At 40.9% G+C, this 21,442-nt stretch overlaps 1 protein-coding gene across 1 annotated transcript in view; it reads right to left on the bottom strand.

Annotated features, from left to right (window-relative positions):
- LOC103806656 (ras and Rab interactor 2-like) overlaps positions 1-21,442 on the bottom strand; it is a 41,104-nt gene that overhangs the window by 16,555 nt on the left and 3,107 nt on the right. Inside the window, 5 exon segments of the mRNA XM_009079365.1 lie at positions 2,627-2,718; positions 5,021-5,093; positions 7,060-7,171; positions 8,037-8,229; positions 14,570-14,664. Coding sequence (XP_009077613.1) covers positions 2,627-2,718; positions 5,021-5,093; positions 7,060-7,171; positions 8,037-8,229; positions 14,570-14,664 — 565 coding nt within the window.

The raw sequence follows: 21,442 nt of genomic DNA, 5'->3' as shown, positions 1-21,442 counted from the left end.
TAAGCTCACTTCATTAAACACAACAGTTAAGCTGATTTACACCAGCTGAAGGCTACTTACAGCAACTCAACAAAAATCTTGGTTTAGTTCCCTTTGATAGTGAACAAATGAAACTACACATGAAAAGACAGTTCACATTTTGCCATGGTGGATGCACACATCACCTTTAGTTACACAGACCAAATGCTCATGTGTGTAAGAGCACTGGCCTGCAGCCCTGCCTTTGCCATGGGGACAGTTTGCCTGAGGTTACAGACATTCAGCAGCCCATAAAGAGACCTAGTGTGCTGTCCCACACCAGTGGCATGGAAAACCTATGCTAAAACCAACAAGTTTCAGCTGCAGCCTCCACACTTATCCCAGCAAAGCGTCAGCATCTTTTTGCAACTGAGTCAACGGTAAAGAGCATCATCTGAAGGTATGAAGATTGAAACCAGATGAGCCCTTGAGGACAGCAATCAGGCTGAAATAAGGGAGGAATAACACAGGAGGCAGATTTTGCTGAAATCTGCCGATCTTGACATGGCTCATTTTCCTGTACTGGCAAGATGCCTTGCATTTGAGGCAGCTGAGCAATGACACCTGGGTCCAAGTGTATGAATGTCAAGCATCCACAACAGGTACATAGCCAACAGCCATGTCTTGCCTACGGGGCAGAAGACAGGAAATGGTCCATGATGACAGGCCACTGTCAGAGAACAGTATATAGGCACAGGCATGTTTCTCTACATAGTCATACAATGTTGCTGGTTTTCCCAGCTTCATGACTTCACATCCTGCATCCAGATTCCTGGCACGTGGGCTGCTACAAATACACATGATGTAAGCCCTGCTGCAGGTGAAACAGAAGAGGGACTGAGAGAGACAATCTTTCATTCAGCAATAAAATCTTACAGGTTGGCAATAGCCTTGAAATCTTTACCACCAGTTCTTCCTGATGCGGTTTTGCTGGGCTACGTGCTGTTGACCTGTCTTGTACAGCTCTTATCCTGAGCCTGCAGCATAACAGAGCTCTGACAGGAGATACAACCCTCTGCAATCACATCATGGTGCTTTGTACCTATGTGTTTCTTAAGGAAAACTCATCCTTACCAGGTAGGGCTGTTGGAAGTTTTTAGGCATCTCTTGATTCCACAGTATTGAAAGGCTGACTTCCTGGTGTGCTCTTTTGCATGTGGACATCTAAAACTCCATCAAAATCTCAACTTTGTTGCCTGGTTTTTGCTCATAGAAACTGCAATCTTAATCTGGTGTATATTGGGTAATTGATCCCAAATACAGCAACCAGACAGACACTGATCCATCATTCTCTTCCTCAGCTTTCAAATGTATTAGCTGAAGAAAAAACACATACATTGCAGAGACTGTTCAAGAGCAAGGCTAATTCTGCAGCAAGTAGGCCAAGGTGCTCTTCAAGACAAAGTGTGATTAATCTGGAGAGCTTGATCAACACCACCATTATCATCTCCTCTGGAGAAATTCAGCTGTTACTTTAAGGCTTCCATGTGTCACTGGGACACTGTCTTCATTACACTGTATCCCAATCAGACCTTTTGTTTTCTTTTCTCCATCTAAACACTGACCTCAACAGTACTATATTTGTCTCTATTCCCATGATAACAGACACTTTCATCTGATACCTGAACTTGCAGACAACCAGTGTGGAAGTAATTAATTTCCTCTGTAAAACAAATCCCTTAATTGCACTGCTATTGCAGCAAACTGAAATGCAAAGTAGTGCAATACTTTCCCACATATGGCTTTGCTGTGCAGTCCCACCAAACAGCTCTAGAGAGCCTCAAGTCAACACTGATTTAGAGAGGATCCATTTCAAAATCAAAGATGATTAAAAAATCTACTGGGACAAAGACTGCTGACAGTTAACCTTCCCTTCCTGGAGAAGGAAATGAGGCCATTCAGCACTTTGCAGGAGTTGCTCAATGATTCATTTGGGTGGTGCCTGAGTTTCAAATCCCGCCAAGTTTTGCATCTCCTGCAAGCTCAAGGTATGCCTTACAACGAGTCTGTATTCAGTTGTGGCAGTCATGTGATGCAAGTATGTCCTTACATTGTCTTCTGTTAGTTTAAAACATTTCACCTAACCAATGTGCACAGACACATGCTGCAGGTCAAATGTATACACCCCTCCTTTTCTTAATGTGCCATTTCACTGAGCCACTGATCTCAAAATTCGCCATTCTAAGTTCACACATCAATCTGAACAGAAGTTTTATTAACAGCAATTCTCAGTTCCTACACTCTCCTTGCAACTCCAGTGAATTATCAAGCCAGTGCCTGTTATGTGAACCCACAGACAATGTTAACTCTTGGAGCAGAAGCTGTATAAAACTTCTGTCTGGGGACTGCAAGATTTGCTTTGCCAAGGGTTGCCCAGGGAAGGGAGAGGAGAAGGAAGAAGGAAACAGCACGAACAAAAATATCACAGAAGGAAGGAAGAACACCACTATTTGGCCAAAACAAGGTTTAGCCTTCCCAAAAGGAGAAGCTGCTTTTCTAAATGAAATCTGTATCATCACTGACCAATATGAACTACTTTCTGATAGACTATTTCTTCAAGCTTATAGCAGTGCTACAGGGAAGGGCATCTATGTACAGAACTACTTACTGAGTCCAAGCTGAGCAATCTCCTCGAGTTCAGCTTCTGTCTTTGCTGTAGCAATTGCATGAGGCAACTTCAGTGTGAATGGAAGGACATCCCTGTTGTCGAAGAGAAAAACAACTATGGTTTTCACAACAACATCTGTAGTTTTAAAAAGCATTTGCTTTTAACACTGGCAGTGGCTGACTACTTCTTGAGCTGTAGCAGGCAGCAAGAGCCTTAAACACACAGCACAGTGAAAACATTACCAACCCCAGGGCTCCTTTACATTGAAGACTGGTGAGAAGTGCAAATGATAGTCAAGTGCCCAGGACTCTCTTTAGGGTCATTTCTACAGAGCCATCCAATATTTTCTGCTATTCCAACAAAAGCTTTTACAAGCATATCACTGAGGTGCAAAAGTGTTACTTGCCCTTAACCCTTCAACAAAACTTATTTTCTGAATATGATCTTGACTTGTTTCAAAGTTGAATTCCAGTTCTCAGAATAGAAGTTTAAATGAGTAGCTGGCACAGCCACTCTAAAAATTTCTAAGCTAGGATGTTCTGGCACTACTCTGTTCTAGGCTGAAAACACACTTCATTTAAGAAAGTTTTTGTAACTTCTCATATGTGGCTTCAGTTCATTGCATACTAGAAGTTCAGTGAATGTATCAGGGATGCATGAAGAACAACATAAGCCAAATCCAGTGTAAAAGGCTTTTCAGACAGATTTTAAGGGACAAACCCACTTAACCATATGTACATTGTATGAATGTGAGTACTACCATCAACCAATACTGTACACCTCTTGCCTGCCCAGTTGGTACCAATATACCCTCAAACAACAGCAGATCCTAAACTGCAAAATCTGTAGTAAAGTACCGTGTAATTAAGACTAAATGAGAACAAATGGAGCACAGGAATTCTACATACAACTGGTGTCAGCATAAATTTGGGTTTTAAGGCTGTGAACAACCCAACCATCTGCTGTAGCACAGACAGACAGTGGGTTTTTATCATATAAATATCCTCTATGCTGTATTTGAACTTACTGAAAAAACAGGATCTCAGAACACCACTCAAACTCAAATCAAGACTAATACACTAGGTAAAAAGTATTTGAAAGACACTTTCAACATCACACCACAGATAATCTACAAGTCTAGATCATCATCATGGTCTCAAATCAAAGATAGGTAAACCTTGACTCCTACAAACTGGCTGGGTACCTACTACAAGAAATTCCCTCTGGTTTTAGAAAATCCTCCTGGGTTTCCTGTGATGTACCAAATGGTACTCTCTCTTTCTCCTGATAGCTACGTTTCTGCTTCCCTAAGTTTATACAGAGCAACTTAGAGCCTTCAGTGAAAGAAAAGGGATAGACAAGTGCCAAGAAATCTCCATTTGCTGCATGATCCTGGAGGCACTTACAGGGAATTTACCAGAGCCTGGCAAGCAGGCAGAACTGAAAGGGTGACAAGATAAGGAGTATCTCATCATTAAACTACTTTTAAATGCATTTTCAGCTCATTTCTCATCTGAGTGCTGACCAATTACTCGTCTGGTATCAACGCTTCTTCCATCACATGCATGTACAGCTCAGCAAAACAGAGGCTGTAACAAAACGGATCTAAGATGCCTCTCCATCACCAACAAAACCAGCAAGCACAGCAATCTAAGTGCATCCCACACCAGAAATAACCACAGTCAGCACTAACTGGCAACCTTTCTACAGTAAAAGGACCAAGACCATCACAGTTGACTCTCCCCACTTCCTTCAGAAAACATGCATGTATGCAATTTGGTCATGTCCTGTCTGTGGATACATATGAGGCTTGAGCAGCAGTCTGGAAATTTTCACCGGTAAACTGATGTCAAACAGAAAACAACTTAAAAGATAAAAATCACCAGCTATTTTTTTCTCTGCCTGCTGCCTGGAAAACAACTTTGGCAACAATAAACTGGAAATCTGATGAGGCCATTTTTGTTGTTCGCAATTTGAATTCACACCTCTCAGTTGTCATTCTACAGTAGGATCTGATATTTTTCCATTATGTTCCAAAAATTCTTTTTACTAGCAATTCCAAGAAAGGGACATTGAAAGCTAGTTTATGGCTGTCATTAAATGAGTTGCAGGGCACTTAAGAAAGCATTACAAGACATCAGCTGAAGTAAAGTTCAACTTGGCACCACCTCACAGCTGGGTGGATAACTTCACAGTAGCCTCCCAATAATCAGCACAAGGTAAGACAGAGCCACTTGCTTCCAAGTCTCATCTCTTACTTCTCTCATTACCTTCTAAGACTACCCAGGAATGTTTGTAGATTGGCAACATAAGTACCATGCTGAATCAAGTCCTTGAGACTCTCTTTATTCCAAGACAGTCTAGCGAATGTGACTTAGAATATAACCCTCTTACCTGCTGATACAGTAGAAAGCAATGAGTCTGAATAAATCAGCAAAACTTATTCCAGACCCCTCCAAGGAAAATGCTGTGAAGAAATTCAGAAGAGAGAATCAGCCACCTATCCACCATTTCTTAGAAAAGTTTAATAAAACGCATCTCAGACTTTCACATAAAGTTCCTAAGTTTTCACCATCAAATTAGCTACTGTTTGTGTAAGAGAAAACAACTCTGTGGAGGAGTACATGTCTCTGCTGAAGGCATTTTTAAGAATATACTGATAATCCTGGTGGCTTGTTTCATTTTGTATTTCAAGCATATGGTCTAATTCCTGTGAAACAGATCAAGTGTGATGAGAACTGCGCAACATTTTGCTAATAGAGGATAAACCAATAACTGAGGCTCTGCTTGCTCAGCGTACTAATATACCTAATTTTAAATCTCTCATTGCCTCCTCTGGCATTTCATTCTACTCACTTGCCTTCTCCCCAGATGTGTAGCACCTATTGGGAGATAAATTTGCACTCACTTCAAGAAAATAATTTAACCTGAAAAGCCTTAAAAGAACTGACAATTCTGGTTTGTGCCATTGCCTTGCACAAGGGGAGAGGAAGATATTTTTCCCCACATCCATACCACTGCTTCTTATTGATATAAACAATTGTTCTCAGTAATAATGACAATTGCATTAGTCTCTCTCTGATGCCAGTGGCAAATCTCACACAGGGACTAGAAAGATCAAGCAGAAGAAGCTCCTAGAGGAAAATTATCTAGATCTTTCGCCTCTAGAAATAACTGAGACCAGGGCAGAAGGAAGAAACTACAATTAAAACCTCAGCTGTGATGCGTGAGTAAAACTATCAAGTAGATACTTCCCCCTTGTGGCAAGATTTCATTCATAAAAGACAACATATTATTATTTTATTTTTTAATGACAGAGAGGAAACTCATTAGCATAACAAACCGACAAACACAGTCTTAGATCACACTTAGATCAACTATTATTGGTAACTTTCTCTTCTCTTTGCCTTGCCTTGTTTGTAACTGGAACCAAAACCAGACACAGAATTAACTTCTTTTTTTTTTTTTTTTTTTTTTTTTAACTGGGGCCAGGGAAGAGAGAGAGAGAGAAAGAAAGGAAAAACTTAACTAAAATTACCTCAGTTTGCTAATAAAAACAGAAGTTAACTACAAACCCTCTGCTTCACGGAAGTTAAACTGAAATTGTTGCCAATTCTCTCCTGTTTCCACTTTCATGTTAAAATGAAACATTAGCTCCACTTGCAATTTATGCACCACATAGGCAAACCAGGAGCAGCTTTCATTTTTCATTCCTGAATCTCAAACATATTTTTCACACACTCCCTCTAAAGATGTGAGGGCATTTATGTTTTGAAACCAGTTGGAGAGTTAACATTTGCTCATTTCTACTAAAAACAGACAGAATATAGGTGAAATTAAAAGCCAGAAATCACTAGTCTAACTTCTGAAACAGTTTCAAAGGGTTAAAATCCATCTAGTTATTGCATTTAAAAAACCCACAAACTAACTAAAAAAAAAAACCTAAAAAAACCCCAAACAAAACAACAACAACAACAAAACAAACAAAAAAAAAACACAACAAAACAAAAACCCACCCCACATCCAAATTTGTAGACAGAGAGAGCTCATGACAGACTTGCATCCAAGAACAGTCCCTGAGCACAAGGAAATGCAAGGACATTTCACTGACAGCAGACAGGATTATAGGCTGTTTCTACAGAAGATATCCAAGTTTCTACAGAGGATAACTCCACCCACAACGATCACTGAATCCTGGATTCAGCAAGGTGCACAACAGAAACATTCTAGCACAGACTTAAGTGTTGCTGTATGTCTTGCCTCCTCCAGGATATGCCTGAGCCACTCGCAGAGTCTGCCCCAGAGAGCACAGTAGGCAGCCTGGGACATTATTTGCATGACTCTGGGTATCTGCTGTGAGCTTCACCAGTGCCAAATGTTCCTTGATCATACTGGGTGATAAACAGCTGAAAAGTATGTAACTCACAACTTACTGTATGTGCTTTCTTTTATGGCAAATTCTTTCAGGCAGGACCCACAGTCAGCGGACAGACGCAGAGAGATGACTTTCTTCTGCAGTCTTGCAGATTTCCTAACCAGAAATATCTGTTGTGGAGAAGGCAAAAGGACATGGTTTCAGCTTTATCACAGATACCTTAATAGAGACCGATTATAGACAAAAGGAGCCAGAACAACTTAATGATGTCTGATTTATATAAAACATATTGGAATTTTACTTGGTTGTTACTGCACCATGTCCAAGATGTAAAATGGCAGCAGAATATTTAGTAAAAGCATCTCTTCTTTGTATAACACAGACATGATACCAAGTCCACTATGCCTTTCTTGGAAGCTTTCCAGTTGAGTCCACACCAAATCCCAAGCCTTGAGTCAAGCTGCAGAGTCTGGAGGGGACTGTAGCACTCCTGTGTCCCACCAGCCCATTCTTACAATCCTTCTGCACCAAGATGGAGGCAGCATTAGAAATATGCCATCAGACTTATCCAAGCAGACAGGGTTTAGTTCCACCACAGCAACTTCAAAATGCAGGCACCAGTGAAGGATCAAACACTGATGTTTCCCACGTATCTATTGCTTTCTCCTGATGGAGGAACTGCTTCTGTTACAATAACCCTGGTCAGCAAGGTCCAGCTTTGGAGCTGTAATTGTGGCAGTCTTGTTCTCAGTTCCAGAGGACCCTGGACCACTCCCCAAACATCAGCCCAGGTAATGGGTCACATCCCAACTGGTCCAGCTGTCAAGTGCTCATGAAGCCCTGACTTGGATTATCCAAAGCTTAGAAGAAATGGGGTGCAGGATGTTGGTTAGTTTGTTTGTGCATTTTGCTGTGGAGATCTTTTTCTCTTTTTCATTTATTTTTCTGTTGTTGTTTTGGGGTTTGTTTAGGGTTTTGATTTTTTATTTATTTTTTGCACACTCACATCAAAGAAATGGAAGTGTAAAATCTTACCCCAGGAGGCTGAGCCTGCAGAATTGCCATGGCTTCAGCATCATTCAAACCCAGCTGCAGCCACACAGGGTGAGTATGAAGGAGCTTGTCCAATATGCTTAACTTGTTGGATAGGCTGTCATATCCAGAGTCCCGAGGGCAGCTTTTTACATCATTTTTCTCAGGAGAGACATTATCCATGTCCTTTATTAGGCTGTGGAAAATTAAAAAAAATAAATTAGACATGTTAACCTCCTATAAAAAAAAATCACACAGTTCAGCAAGCAGAATTATCACAAAGCTAAACGCACTGCTTGCATTCTGGACTGGTATTTCTCCCACTGAGAATTCATCTATTTAGTATATACAAAAATTCTCTTAAGAGGTTAGACTTCTTTCTTTCCTCAGTTCTCAATTCAAAGCCAAACCTTAGCATCCTTCTATGAGCTCGCTGAAATTCTGCAATTGCTTCTTTTGTCATGCAAAGCTTCACCATCATTCATATAATACAGAACATCCAACACAATTGCAAATGTGTTAGAAACCACTACAGAACAGTTGCTCAGTAACAGTTTCCTGATGACAATATTTAGGAAGAGACAGAAAACACCCTGCAAGCTCAAGCTCCAACTCCCTGAGATGTCAGGCAGAGAGAGAGGCTGTGTACTCCCTGCAGACCTTTCCTGATGGCAGAAGGGGCCCCTGAGCGGCAGAGGGCAATGCAGCTGCATTTCCCCACTGCACACTGCTGGCAGCTCTTCTGAACCTCCTGCTTTGGACAAGCTGCAAGCATCACTAACAGCATTTTCCACTTTCATTATGCCAACTACTGTACCCACAGCAAGGGGGTACAGAGTTCACAAGCACAGAAGCACTGAGCATTTAAAAGCAAACAAATAAAAAGCTCCACCTCCCACCCCTCCCCAAAACCCAAACCAAACTAAATTAAAACCCACTAACCAACAAACAAAATACCCCAAACCACCAAACTGCTTTCTTCTAGCTTTGGTCAGCAACTTGAAGCATCTCTGGATAGGGCTAGAAAGGAATGTAAATGGGATAGAGAACTTTCACTGTATGATCAGATAAGAACAGGCACAATCATTGGACTTTTCGTTACCTGGATCAATTATCACTACCAGTATCTGCCCGCTTCTTCCTTTTTTCCTCTCTCTCTTTGCTTATTTATGATGTGAGCTCTTCAAATCTGCAAGGCATCTAAAATGCAGATGATTTTCCCCTCCAGCCCCTGAGTGTCAAAAGCTTTTAGTAACCATCTTGAAGGAGCACACGTTATGTGCAGAAGGGAAGTAGTGTTTACATCAGTCATGACAGGACGCTGAAAGTGTCACAACAGGAATGCTGGCTTCCTCTTTCAACCAGTCCCAGCAGACCCTAGTGTTGTAATGTATGAATCTCCACAAAAGTCAAATCATAAACCACACAAGTGTTTTCATGAGCTGTAGCTCCAGTAAACATTGCTCAGAAACTTCTCACCTGCCTTCGGTGCCAGTTAACCACTTTACAAACCAAAGGGAAATGTGGCAAAGTGTAAGTTATACACTGATGCTGACTGCACACTTGACTACGTATAAATGATTTCCGCTCCTTGGTCACGGGGTGGAAACTAAACATGTTGCAGAGGGAATACGTCCAAGAGGGAAAAGATTTTTGCCTACTAAAAAAAAGCAATATCACATGCAAAAGAAGGCGCATGGCTGGTATCAGCTAGAACGTCTGGCACTGCTTGCTACCTCAAATCCACCTAAAGCTGACAAGAGTTTGCACAGAAACACCATGTAGGGTCACAATATTCCTCCTCTTTGGTGTGACTGGTTTAATGTTGCCACACACCCCCTAAACTGTTATAAATCCGAAGATAAATTTGAATAGGGAGCTGTCAGGTTTTTGGAACCTTCAGGTACTTACATGCACAATCCCTTCCACATGCTGAGATCCAACGAGGAACCTCTCTGACCTAGATAGACATGCACCTCCTTGTTGCAGCTGCTTCTGCCCCCTCAAGAAATAAGCCAAAGATTATGATTATCTGATCATGACAAGAATTTTTGCCACTCCTAAACACTAATGGTTGAAATGACCTCAATGCACCTCAGCTAGATCAGCACTAGCATGTTACTGCAATCTGCAGAAGATAAACAGGAACAAGCAACACTTAGAAAAAGTTATTTCCTATTTCCAAATAATAAAAGTAGAGAGAAAGGCTAGGCCTGGTGAACTCTGGCAGGTGCATAGCTTGAAAAAACCACATCTGGCAAACCACATCCAATCTATGAGAAGCCACTTCCCAAGGTCTGGAGCAATTGCAATCAAGAGCTCACTGGTCTGTTTTGAGAGTCTGTTCGTAGTGGTCTAGCACTACTGAGCATCATGTTCCCAGCTTGGTTTTTATTCTTAAAATAATTTTAATTAAGGATCTGGGCACTAGACATACAGTCAAACCCTGACACATGGGAGTTCTTGAAATCTGGCATGTCTTAGAGTTAGACTGTAAAATTATTTGGGACAGGGATATGTGTATAACAATTGTGAAACAACTGCATGGAAAGAAGAACCCATTTGAACTCCTCACAATCCACTGATTCATTCAAGTGTACAGAATAAGATGCTGCTGTAACCTAAGCACTAGCAAAATATGCTGTACATTATGCAACAACTAAGACTCCCTGGTTTCACTTTTGGGTTGAGGATTGGTTGGTTGGTTGTTGCTGTTTGTTTGTGGTTTTTCACAACAACTCCTGATAAAAGACAATCTGACTAGGTCACATTAAACTCAAATTTGAAACACAAATCGACCTTCATGGATGGTCTGCTTTAATGCAGGGGTGCTACACTGGTTCCTCTCCAGTGGGAAAGACGTTTCAACACAACTCACAACAGACTGAAGAAAATATGATTCGTGTAAGTTTCCTTAGACTCGAGAAAATCCATAAGCATGTGGGAAGTAAACAGAGGTAACTGCCACGATAAACAATGCTGTGCTGCATCCTAATTAGACCTAGTTCACAATAAAAAAAGAGAAGGAACAGGTTGAAGCCTGTAACCAGGATGATTCTTTCCCTCATACCCACAGGGCTCTAGCATACCCCTTGATCATGTACCTACTAAGCAAATGCTCCTGCTCTCCCACAGCAATTTTCTTTTGGTGTCCCAAATTCTAACTATGCCTCTTAATCTAACTTCATAAAATCTAAACTTGTAACATTTATCACATGTTTTTATGAGACCTACAACAACAAGCAGACGTGCTCTCTGAAACTGCTGCCCATCTCCAGATTCATTGTGTTTGCCTGTTCCAGCTACTCCGCAGTGAGGAATATTCCTCTTGTATCTTTCCCAGTCACAAGGGCAAAGAGAACAGCAACAGACAGGTTAAGTGCATCTTTCTAAAACTGCAGATGAGCATGAACCTGCTCCAGTCTCACCAAAGGCTCCCCCACAGTTAACCCAGTTTGACTCCCCACAGCAAAAGTACCAGGATTTCTGTAAATCCTGTGAACTAACAGGTTTTAATCACACCAGCCTAGTCTATATAGCCATGCTAAGCATCATCTGGGAAAGGGAAAAAAAGCCTCTGCCGAGCATTACCTCCAACGCCTCAGCAGCCAGACTGTCACTTCCTTCTCCATCCCATTACAGCTGAAAGAACAGGACAGAGCTGCTGGGAAAAAGGTTGTTGGATACTTGCCTACCTGTCAACAATAACAGAAGCCATTCACCCAGCAAGACACAGAAGACAACTCTAACTCCTGTGGAAAAGACATGGGCATGAGGGCTGTGCAGTGCAATACACAAGGGAGGGAGCAAACCTCTGCCCTTGTTTGTGTCATGGTAACAGAGTGGGAAGGGAATAAGTTGCTGCAGCTGCTACCACTAGCAAAGCATCCCCGAATCATTTCACTGGCACCAAATGCCCCAGGAAGCCTGGAGCTTTACAGCCTTCCCCACAGAGGGACAGCAATGAGTGTTGTCACCTCACTGTCATTCACAACAGACACAAGGGGTCCTTGAGTCCCAGAGCCCTCGAGGGAGGCCAAGTGCCTCCTAAAAGATCATGCAGGTACCACCAGTCACGTCACACGAGCTCCCCCATCCTACATGGACCTGGGCTGCCACTGCATGCAGTTCTCTCGTTACCCTTTCAGAGGTCACCAGCACAGCCCAGGACAGAAATCTGCTCCTTTAATGCCCTTTTCTGACAACTCCACTCACCTGCATTACCAAACACAGTGAAATACTGAAACAGCTAGTGAGAGCATCCCTCTTAAAACACATTTTTACAGGCCTTTTTTTTTTTTTGCCAGGCTTTACATGCTTACAAGCCACAGTCATAGACCCTTGAATCATTCTCAGTATTACTTAGGCCATATACATTAAAAGGGGAGATAAATCCAAATTATAACTGGGGGGAGGCGTATAAATCTGAAAGCTGCCACATAACCACAAAAAACCCACACCACAACACTAAGTACACAATTTCATGTACTTATTTTTCTGCATCCAGTCAAGAGCTCTCACAACCGCTGCCTATCTACAACTGCTCTGGGTGTCTGTGGCCATCTACTAAGGTGAAAAACAAGCAAGGAAAATGGACATTCTGTTTAGTGCAAATTTCTATAGATGAAAATCCAAAGGTCATATCAAGATACCAACTTCCAAACAGCTGAACACAATAAGAAGAGCAAACTACATTAATTACCAGGTTTTTAATTAACTACAAAGAAATAAGTTATAACAGTAAACACAGCCTTCTGAAGAGTCTAGTTTAAACAAGAACTCTGGAAAACTTTTGTTGAAATTATTGCAATTTTGCTCTGTAGTTCTATACTAAAAGAAATATATCAGTAGGAAGCTAAATTATATAATTTATACCAACTTTGCTACACCTCATTCCTTACATAGAAACACACAGATCGGAATTATGTAGTCATAGAAAATTTGACCTTAACTCATTTATTCAGAATTCATATTTTACATTTATCATCTTAAAGTGACAGAAAAGAATGCTTTTTTTAATTGGTTGGCTATTATTTCGATATGAAATTGAATTCAATGAAGTAACCCTGGAAATCGCATTATCCACTTTATGTTAGCTTTACTTACATATTTTAATCAAAATATATTTTGCACTAAAAATTAACGAGTTCAGGTTAAAAATCCATTTTTAAAAATCCACATGATCTATAAAATGGGTAGGTTTAATTGACCACTTCCAGCTAAGTGCTTCCACCAGGATTTTAAAACCAGTAGATCTCAGCCTTTCATGCATATGGTGCATGTATTCAAAGTTACAAGAAGCCTTTTCTTAACTGAAAACTAGCTGATGATTACTGAAATTAATTAGCTGGATCAACCACAATGAGGAAAATATTCTTTCTGCCCTTATAAAAGAACTGTGCTCTCAAAAGCTTTAAAACTTGTATAATGTGCAACAGGGGCCATAGCCAAGAACTCTAATCAGTTCAACTGTCTTACCTTCTTTATTCCTTGGGCAACAAAGATGCCACTCAATGTTTAATTTCAATAATTTACTTTGCAGTAAGTTCTGGCAGATTTCAACAGAATTAATAGAAAGAAAAAAACGCTAAAAAGCTTGGATGCAATTCTACATAACAAACAATTATCCCCTTGATTAACTCGCTGCTAGAAGAACAAAGCCCACCAGCTCCAGAACTGGCCCAGATGGTGCATCGGATAAAACACAACCTCTACCTCAGTTGTTTTCCTCTGTCAACAAGTATTTCAGATAGCACAAAAATGTGTTCTCTTGTTAACACAATGATTAAAACACTGATTATCCTCCAGATGTCACTTTAACAGATATTAGCAGTCAAGCACATCAGCCACAGCAAGGCCAAAACACTGTGATCCCACTATGCCCACTCAAAAGGTTCAAGTTCAACATTACAAATTTTCACAGTCCACAACTATGTGGTATGATCGATTTTTAAAACCCAGAAATTTTATCTGCACTATAACATACATCTAAAATCATTTTAACGTTAAGGAAATGTCCCATCTATTTTATTTCTTTTTATATACACGTTATTCATAAATAAACAAATTTAAACACATAACCCACAAAAGCATCAGCTTGTAACAGTCAATATTTTACCTCCTAACCTGAGAACATAAACAAGTCACCTTATTGTATGTTGAATCTTCTCAGAGTCACTTGAAGCAATGGACATTTTGTCTTTACAGCATGAACGCAAAGCTGTTTGCCACAGACAATGGGAATGTTAGTAGTTTCCTGCTTTAGACATTCATCAGTATCCAAGGTTTTTAACAAGGAAGTAGAAGTGAAGTTCAGTTGCTATTAGAATATTTTAAGGCAAACACACTGAACAACTGAATCCCTGGGCACTCCTGCACAAAGGCAAATGGATTGCATCAAGAGCAAGATTATCTGCACCCCCGATGCTGCTAGGAAGAAAAGAGCTAGGACATAAGCCACCCAAGAAGACAGCACAAAGAAAACATTCCTGTCATGACAGACCTCCAGGAACTATGAAAATAAACATTTTAATCACCTTCGCAAATCAGCAGCTTCATCTTCCACTGTAAGATCTGTCTGTACCATCTCCTGTTTCAGTTCTCCGATTTCTGAGGCAATTGTGTCAATGAGCTAGAAAGGGACAAAAATAGTATGACATCAAGTGAGTGGAAGAGGCGTGGAAAAGAAGCCTGGGCAAGTTTAGTCACCAGAGATTACAAACTTCTTTTTTTCTTGTAAAATTGTATCCTATTTGGACTTCCCCTTGCAAAGGAAAAAGTAAGGGTTGGAGCCACTTATAATGGTTCTCAGAGGAAGAATAATTTCTGGTTTGTGCCAGTACAAAACCTTCCAGATTGGCTAACCTTGTTATTTAAATTTATTAAATTTGCAGCCTCTACATATTATACAACAACTTACAAAACTAAATTATTCAACCATTTGCAGCGCTTACTTTCTCAAAAAGGAAAAAGTATAATCAGAAGAGTTCCATCTGCAACAGTTCTGTTCAGAAGGGACACTAAGCCAGCATTACAATACCGTGGACAAAGAAAAGCAACAAAGCAAGAAGGGAATGAGTGGCTGCTTTTCACATTAGGTTTTGGACTCCACTTGAACAGAACAATTCATTTAAAAGAGAACTGCCTCGTAACAGTTCAGCTCAGGTGGAAGACAGTCCTAATTCTGGACATGAGAGCAAAATCTTGTTTTAAGGTGGGCAAGATTAGCACTAGGGCTGTATCCCAAGAAATGCAGCATTTGCTAGCCAGATGTCTGGGAAACATTTTGTTGAGCACAAACCAACTATGGAGTTTGCGAGGCATACTGTCTTGGACATTCTTTGCAGCCAATGCATCAGGTTTGCCTGTCACGCTGCACCATGACAGTATATAAACCCTGGCAGTGTTCCCTCTCTCCTGCCTGGAGGGAACCTAATGAAAATGTTTGGAGCAATGCAGTGATCTCTACCACCACCCCTGCACCTCAGAGCAAACAAACAAAAACCTTGGCATGTGAAGCAAAAACAGCTTTCCAGTCCAAGTTAGAACAGTCTTCACAGTCACTCACAAGACATGACCCCAAGTCCCACTTAGGGTAGGCAGCTCAGTACAGCAGCATTTTCAAAGAGCTGTATGCAACATTTGCTTATACTGTTTATTTTAAGTTTGCCTCAGGAATTCATACTCTCCTTTGCTGTGCAGCATTATTCCTATCATATTCAAAAGAAGATTTAGTCTCTGCTTACAACAGGCCAACTCCATTAAGTATACCTTAAGTGAGAATGAAGTACCATTATCCATACCATAAGGGCTTTTTTCTGTCAAGGTCAGCTCCCAGCCATACCGTATCACTGGCATTGCAACAATCTTCCACCTGCTGACTCAAACAGCCCTGAGCCACTGCGGCCAGAGGTGAGCAATGCTTTCCTGACCATGAGGAAGGGCAGCCAGAGGAACCTACACCATCCTGATGGAGCAGCTTCACACCTCACCAGAGCACTTGGCACCCCCATGAAACAGCACTCCACTAAGCACAGGTAAATTCAAGCCTCCTCTTGCATAATGCATTAATCCAGCCCTCACACTGGCATTGCAGGGTGAAAAATACACATGGCACTGCTGTTGGATGAACTTTACTAGAAAGCCATTGCATCACTGTGGGTGTCTGACCATGGTTATGGGCAGCAGCATCCCCCCAGAGGGAAGCTCTGGCATGGGTGATCAGAGAATGCTGCCAGACCCCAGACAGTATATGATGACCCCATCTTGCTGCATTGTTTTGTTGACTACCACTTTAGCATCATCATCCTTACATATTTGTGCAATCCTCTGAAATTAAATACAGCTGTTTATAGGTTTATATTTAAATCCTTTTTTTCCATCATATTGATTGCTGTCCAGGGTTTAAAAAAAAAAAGCAAGCAATTTATCTATGGAAAGTCTCTGGTTCCAACCCCAACTACAGCTGATGCTCCTAGCCAGTACTTATGTACAAGTAACCCTTCTGTATCTATAAAGGACAGATCCAATAATTCAGTTCAATACTCAATTAATTCACAACAGATAAGATGACTACAAGTGTAAAAAGACAGAAGAATTGTATTTCTCTTCCAAGCTGTGACTAAGCAGCAGAAGCAGAAAGATCAGCTAAATGAGGCCTAAATCTCTGAAGAGCAATCCATTACAGCCTCTAGCTACAATAATTACTCTTAAACTATTCCAGTAGTTGTACCTTCAGAATGTACCTTCTAAAAGTTAGTTTTAAATAACTAGTGGCATTCTAAAATACTGATAACAATGGATTTCTTGTTATTTGTATCAAGACATACAAAATGCAAGTCAAACATCCTTAATAAATACACATACAGAAAGAAATACACAATACGCCATTTTTAAATACAAAGAGCGTGACAAGTATACGGAAAACACAGAGCACAACTGAGCACACAGTGAAAAAAAAGCCCATTCCAGGTTCAATTACAGCCTAACAATTATTTAAATTAGGATTTCCTCTCCCTGGATTAAAATCACATTTCACAACTGATGGCAGGACACAAACTGAAGGGGGTTTCTTCTTTAAAAGAAGTTGTTCCAGTGTCAAAACATAAGCAAAAAACACATTCACTTTCAGGTACCTCCTCCAATTTCCCTGGTCTTCATTCATTATGAGATTTGCCTTAGCAAATGGCAAACACAACCATACAAGTTGTTACTGCTAAATGTGATAGACACTGCTGACATAAGCCTCATTCTGTCTACACAGCTTTTGTAGCCTTCTTATCCTTTCTGGTTATGCTGAGGCTTTTCATTTCAGTGCCACAAAACATCTCATAACTGCTCAGCACAGTCTTCTGCTTTTTTGACTCCCTTATCCCTCACACCTTTATCTATGTATCTTTGCATACATCTCACCACCTCCCTGCCCTGTATTTTCTGTCCTCCATTCAGGAGGGACATGTTTCAACCTAGCCCCTTTTTAAAGTACACAAACACAAGACTTGCAAATTTTAAGTATCTTCAGTGCCAGGAAACTGAACCTTTACATTAAGAAGTAGATGGACTCAAATTAAGGCAATATCCTTTCTCCTTCTGGCCACACTGAGCACGAGGCTTCCACCTTCCATATTAGCCTCCAAACAGCAGGTTCCTCAGAAATCCTCCTAGTCCAGCACCTGAATGAGTGTTAATAGTATTAATTCTCTGTCTGTCATGAGGTTTCTAGTACTTTTCACATCTCCTAACCTTCCAGCTGCTGTGACAAGGTAGCACACAGTCATTCCTTGTTGCAGCAACACTGCCACTGTTAAAAACATTTCCAAAGTGGCACTTGGACACAACTGAGAGTTGACTTGTTATTTGAACTGAGTGGATTACAGCTGATTCACAACGATCTGCAATCATATTTGGCTGTTCAATATATGACCTTGTGATGAAAATTACTACCTGAAGTTTAACATATTATTAAACACTATTCAGATATTTAATCTGTTAATGCAGCAGACCTACTGCAGACAAGAGCTCTGCCACATGCAATACTGAATAAAGTCAGCAGAGCAGCCTTTTCACTGAATTAGCTGTCTAACTCTACTCCAGTACTACATGCACTGGTCACCCTGCCAGGTCCCCTGCTGCAGGCCTGATGTGGGGAGCACAAAGGGCCCAGGGACACCCTGAAACCCAGGAAATTACTCCCTGCTCCTTCCATTTCATGGAACATGGTAAAACCTAAGGCAAATCACACAAGCACCTGAAAGACAGTCAACCTCAGAATAATCAAGCTGGAATTACCATCTACTGGTTAGTGACTCTCTTTCCTCTTCTGCTAATTAGTCTGCTTTTGAGTCAGTGGGCTTCTTGGGGGTCTTTGGTGGTCCCTAGTGTTTGTTGAAAAGATGTCCCTTAGCATCCTTTCCATGTACTTTGAGACTTCCATATACAGTCTTGGTTTAGCTTATTATCTCATTTTAAGAGACTATCAAGCTTCTTATCTCAGTCTTGGCTGACTTTAGATGGCTCATCTGCACTCCTCCAAGGTGAACTAGTCACAAAGAATTATGTCCTTGGGTGCATTCTTGTTTGAGGCCCATTACATCAATTCCCCACTTTGATACCTACTCAGACAGTCTTAGATTAGATAACTTCTTTTAGCTACCTTGCTAATTCTGTAACAATAAACACTACTCTGCTAACACAACAAAAGAGTTGAATTATTGTCTGCAGCTAATTTTCCTTAAATTGTTTTAATGGTAAAAAAAGTTACTCTTCTCTTGATTTAAAGAAAAGGTCTTCTAGAGTTGCAACATTCGGGTATTCTTGCAATTAACTGACCCACACTGTTACAACAGCACCTGACAAATCTTTATCTGTCAAATAACAAAGGGTGTACTCATAATTTCAAGACATCATTTCTGAAGTATTTAGGATCAATGAAATCCTTCTGGTGATTATACAGGGCATGTGATGCATGCATGATTAGCATTATACGAGATGATCTGTTAATAACATGTTTCTACAAAATGCAGGAAGGATCCTGAGTGTATACTATCATTAGCTCCAGCCCTGAGAAAACAAGCAGCAGCAGAAGGCTGCCTTCTTAGTGCAGGGCTCAGAATATTGCAATCCTTCAGATTTCTCTGTTTGCAGAGAGTGTGATACCACTGTGGCTGAAAATAATGAGAAAACTCACCTGTTTGTTTCACCAGACTTGAAAACTAGATGGTAAGAGGCAGTTTCCAAAGCAAAATACAACTGAAATAGATGGATACATTCATCAGAGGACAGCTAGTGTAAAACAGCATACATGAGCCCAAAGACATAAAAGTAATCTGAAGAAATCTGCTGCAGACTATTTAGGGCTATGAAATAGCTATCACCCTGCTGTGCTCAAGAAAGTGAAGGGTTTCCCGAAAAGAAATGCATTTGGAAGCATGACATCTTCTCAGGTGGTGAATTATCTAACATTTTGAAAGAAACAAAACCCAAAATTAAAATGAGACCTTAAGTAACATTATAAATAGCTGGGTTTGTGTCTAGTATTTTTCCTTTGGAATTTATTTCTGATAAAACACTTTTCTGTGAGTTAAAAAGAAACTACAATATAACCACTGTAAACCCAAATAATAATTATGACTCAGACAGCATGAATTCACACAGCAGCCCAGTCCAGTACTCCCTAACCAAACCTATCCTAAACATCAGATTGCCAAATAGCCATGTACTACTGTTTACATTCCTAATATCCACGAATGAAATAATGAAATGCAAACACCCTAAACCACCACATTTCCTTTCACAACGTACCACCCTCTGCTTATTGTTGATTGATTCTTCATTTAACAAGACTGAGCTCAGCTTCTGGAAGCTGGCAGAGGCAACACTGAAAGTCCTACACACAGACCACAAGCGTGGCATTGCAGGTCCCCAGTGGTCTCTCACCACAACACATATATTGCTGTCTTTTTTTGCATTTTTCAGGATAGCACAGAAGCCACAAAAAATCAGAGCAAGTGTGTTCACCAGACGCAACACACTCCCATGGGCCTACAGTCACCTTTCTGAACCTGCTCTGTCGACACATGCATCACTGCTGTGCCTCAGGGAAAGCACATGCCCAGGCCCAGATATAGCCTGCTGCCTCTCCCAGAAGCCCAGCACAGCTACAGGCTGTCTTGGCTCATGAAGAGTTTCCCATTCCCATGAGGAAAACAGGTGGCTTTGATGTCATGCCTGTTTCAGACACTTTTAGAAAAAAACCTACATGACAACTGAATTTCTGGGTTTTGTGTTGAAATGTAAATAAGCTTGTTCAGAGAGTTAACCAAACTGCCATTTCTCTGAGAGCACACCGAAAGTCAGCAAAGGTGACCACTGCAGAATGTTTCCAAACCCTAAGATTTACAACAGCTGAAGAGGAAAAGGTAAGATCAGTGCTTCTAATCTGGCAAGGGCAGAAGACAGCAAGGATCAGTATCAGATGACAAATGAGTCTCAGCACTTGCCACCCCCCCCTTCCTGCCAGCATTTCATTTTTCATTCTTTCTGGAGACCTGCATCCTCTTTGGCATCACATCTTTTCCTTCCTGTTTCGATAAGCAGAGCGTAGCAGCCCTCACAGAGCGCCCTGTGTGACGAGGTGGCAAAGTGCCAGAGCCGAGATGAACAGGGAATGCTGTTTCTGGACTTATGCAAGTGTCTGAATACAATCAAATATTTTAACACACAGTGGCAAATTCTGGTTATTTTGCACAGTGACCTATAAACTCTCAGGACCTCGGACATTATTCAGTATCTTATTCATCAGTAAGCAACAAAGTTTTACCTGGTGCTTGATTTTTGGAACAGAAAAGCTTTTGTGGTATAAAACCTCTGATGCCAGTTCAGTAAAGACTGGAACATTCTGATGAAAAGGAGGATGGTTCAGTAAAAAGGACATTTGCCAGAGACATATATTCAGTCCCTTGCTTTACCACAGACTCCCTCTGTAATCACTGGCAAGCTATTCAGTCCCAGAATTATCCAAGACTAACTCCATCTTTGCTTCATTTTTACTGCTTGCTGGCTCTGGGCATTCATCAGTTGCAAGGTATAAAGAGACTACAGAATTGAGCCTCTAAAACCACAGACCTCAGCTCTGTGTAAAAGGGGGACAATACCATTTCCTTTGTGTACTAACAGTCAAAAGAATGGACATGCATCAACTAAGAGATGGTTAGAAGATACAGCAATGAAAACTATTTAAGAATCAGAAACGAAGTTGGAATTTCCCACTGGTATTTGTCAGTGATTTTTCTGGCAAACGATAGTCTTTTATGAGGACGTAAGTGCCATAAGAATCTACATGCCATGCAACTGCAAAGTAACAAGCACTACCTGAGAGCCATATGCAGAGTACACTACACAGTCTGAGCACG

The sequence above is a fragment of the Acanthisitta chloris genome, unplaced genomic scaffold (assembly GCF_000695815.1).
Source record: "Acanthisitta chloris isolate BGI_N310 unplaced genomic scaffold, ASM69581v1 scaffold18027, whole genome shotgun sequence".
Classification (NCBI taxonomy): Eukaryota; Metazoa; Chordata; class Aves; order Passeriformes; family Acanthisittidae; genus Acanthisitta; species Acanthisitta chloris.
This window is presented reverse-complemented; position numbering and strand designations above follow the sequence as displayed.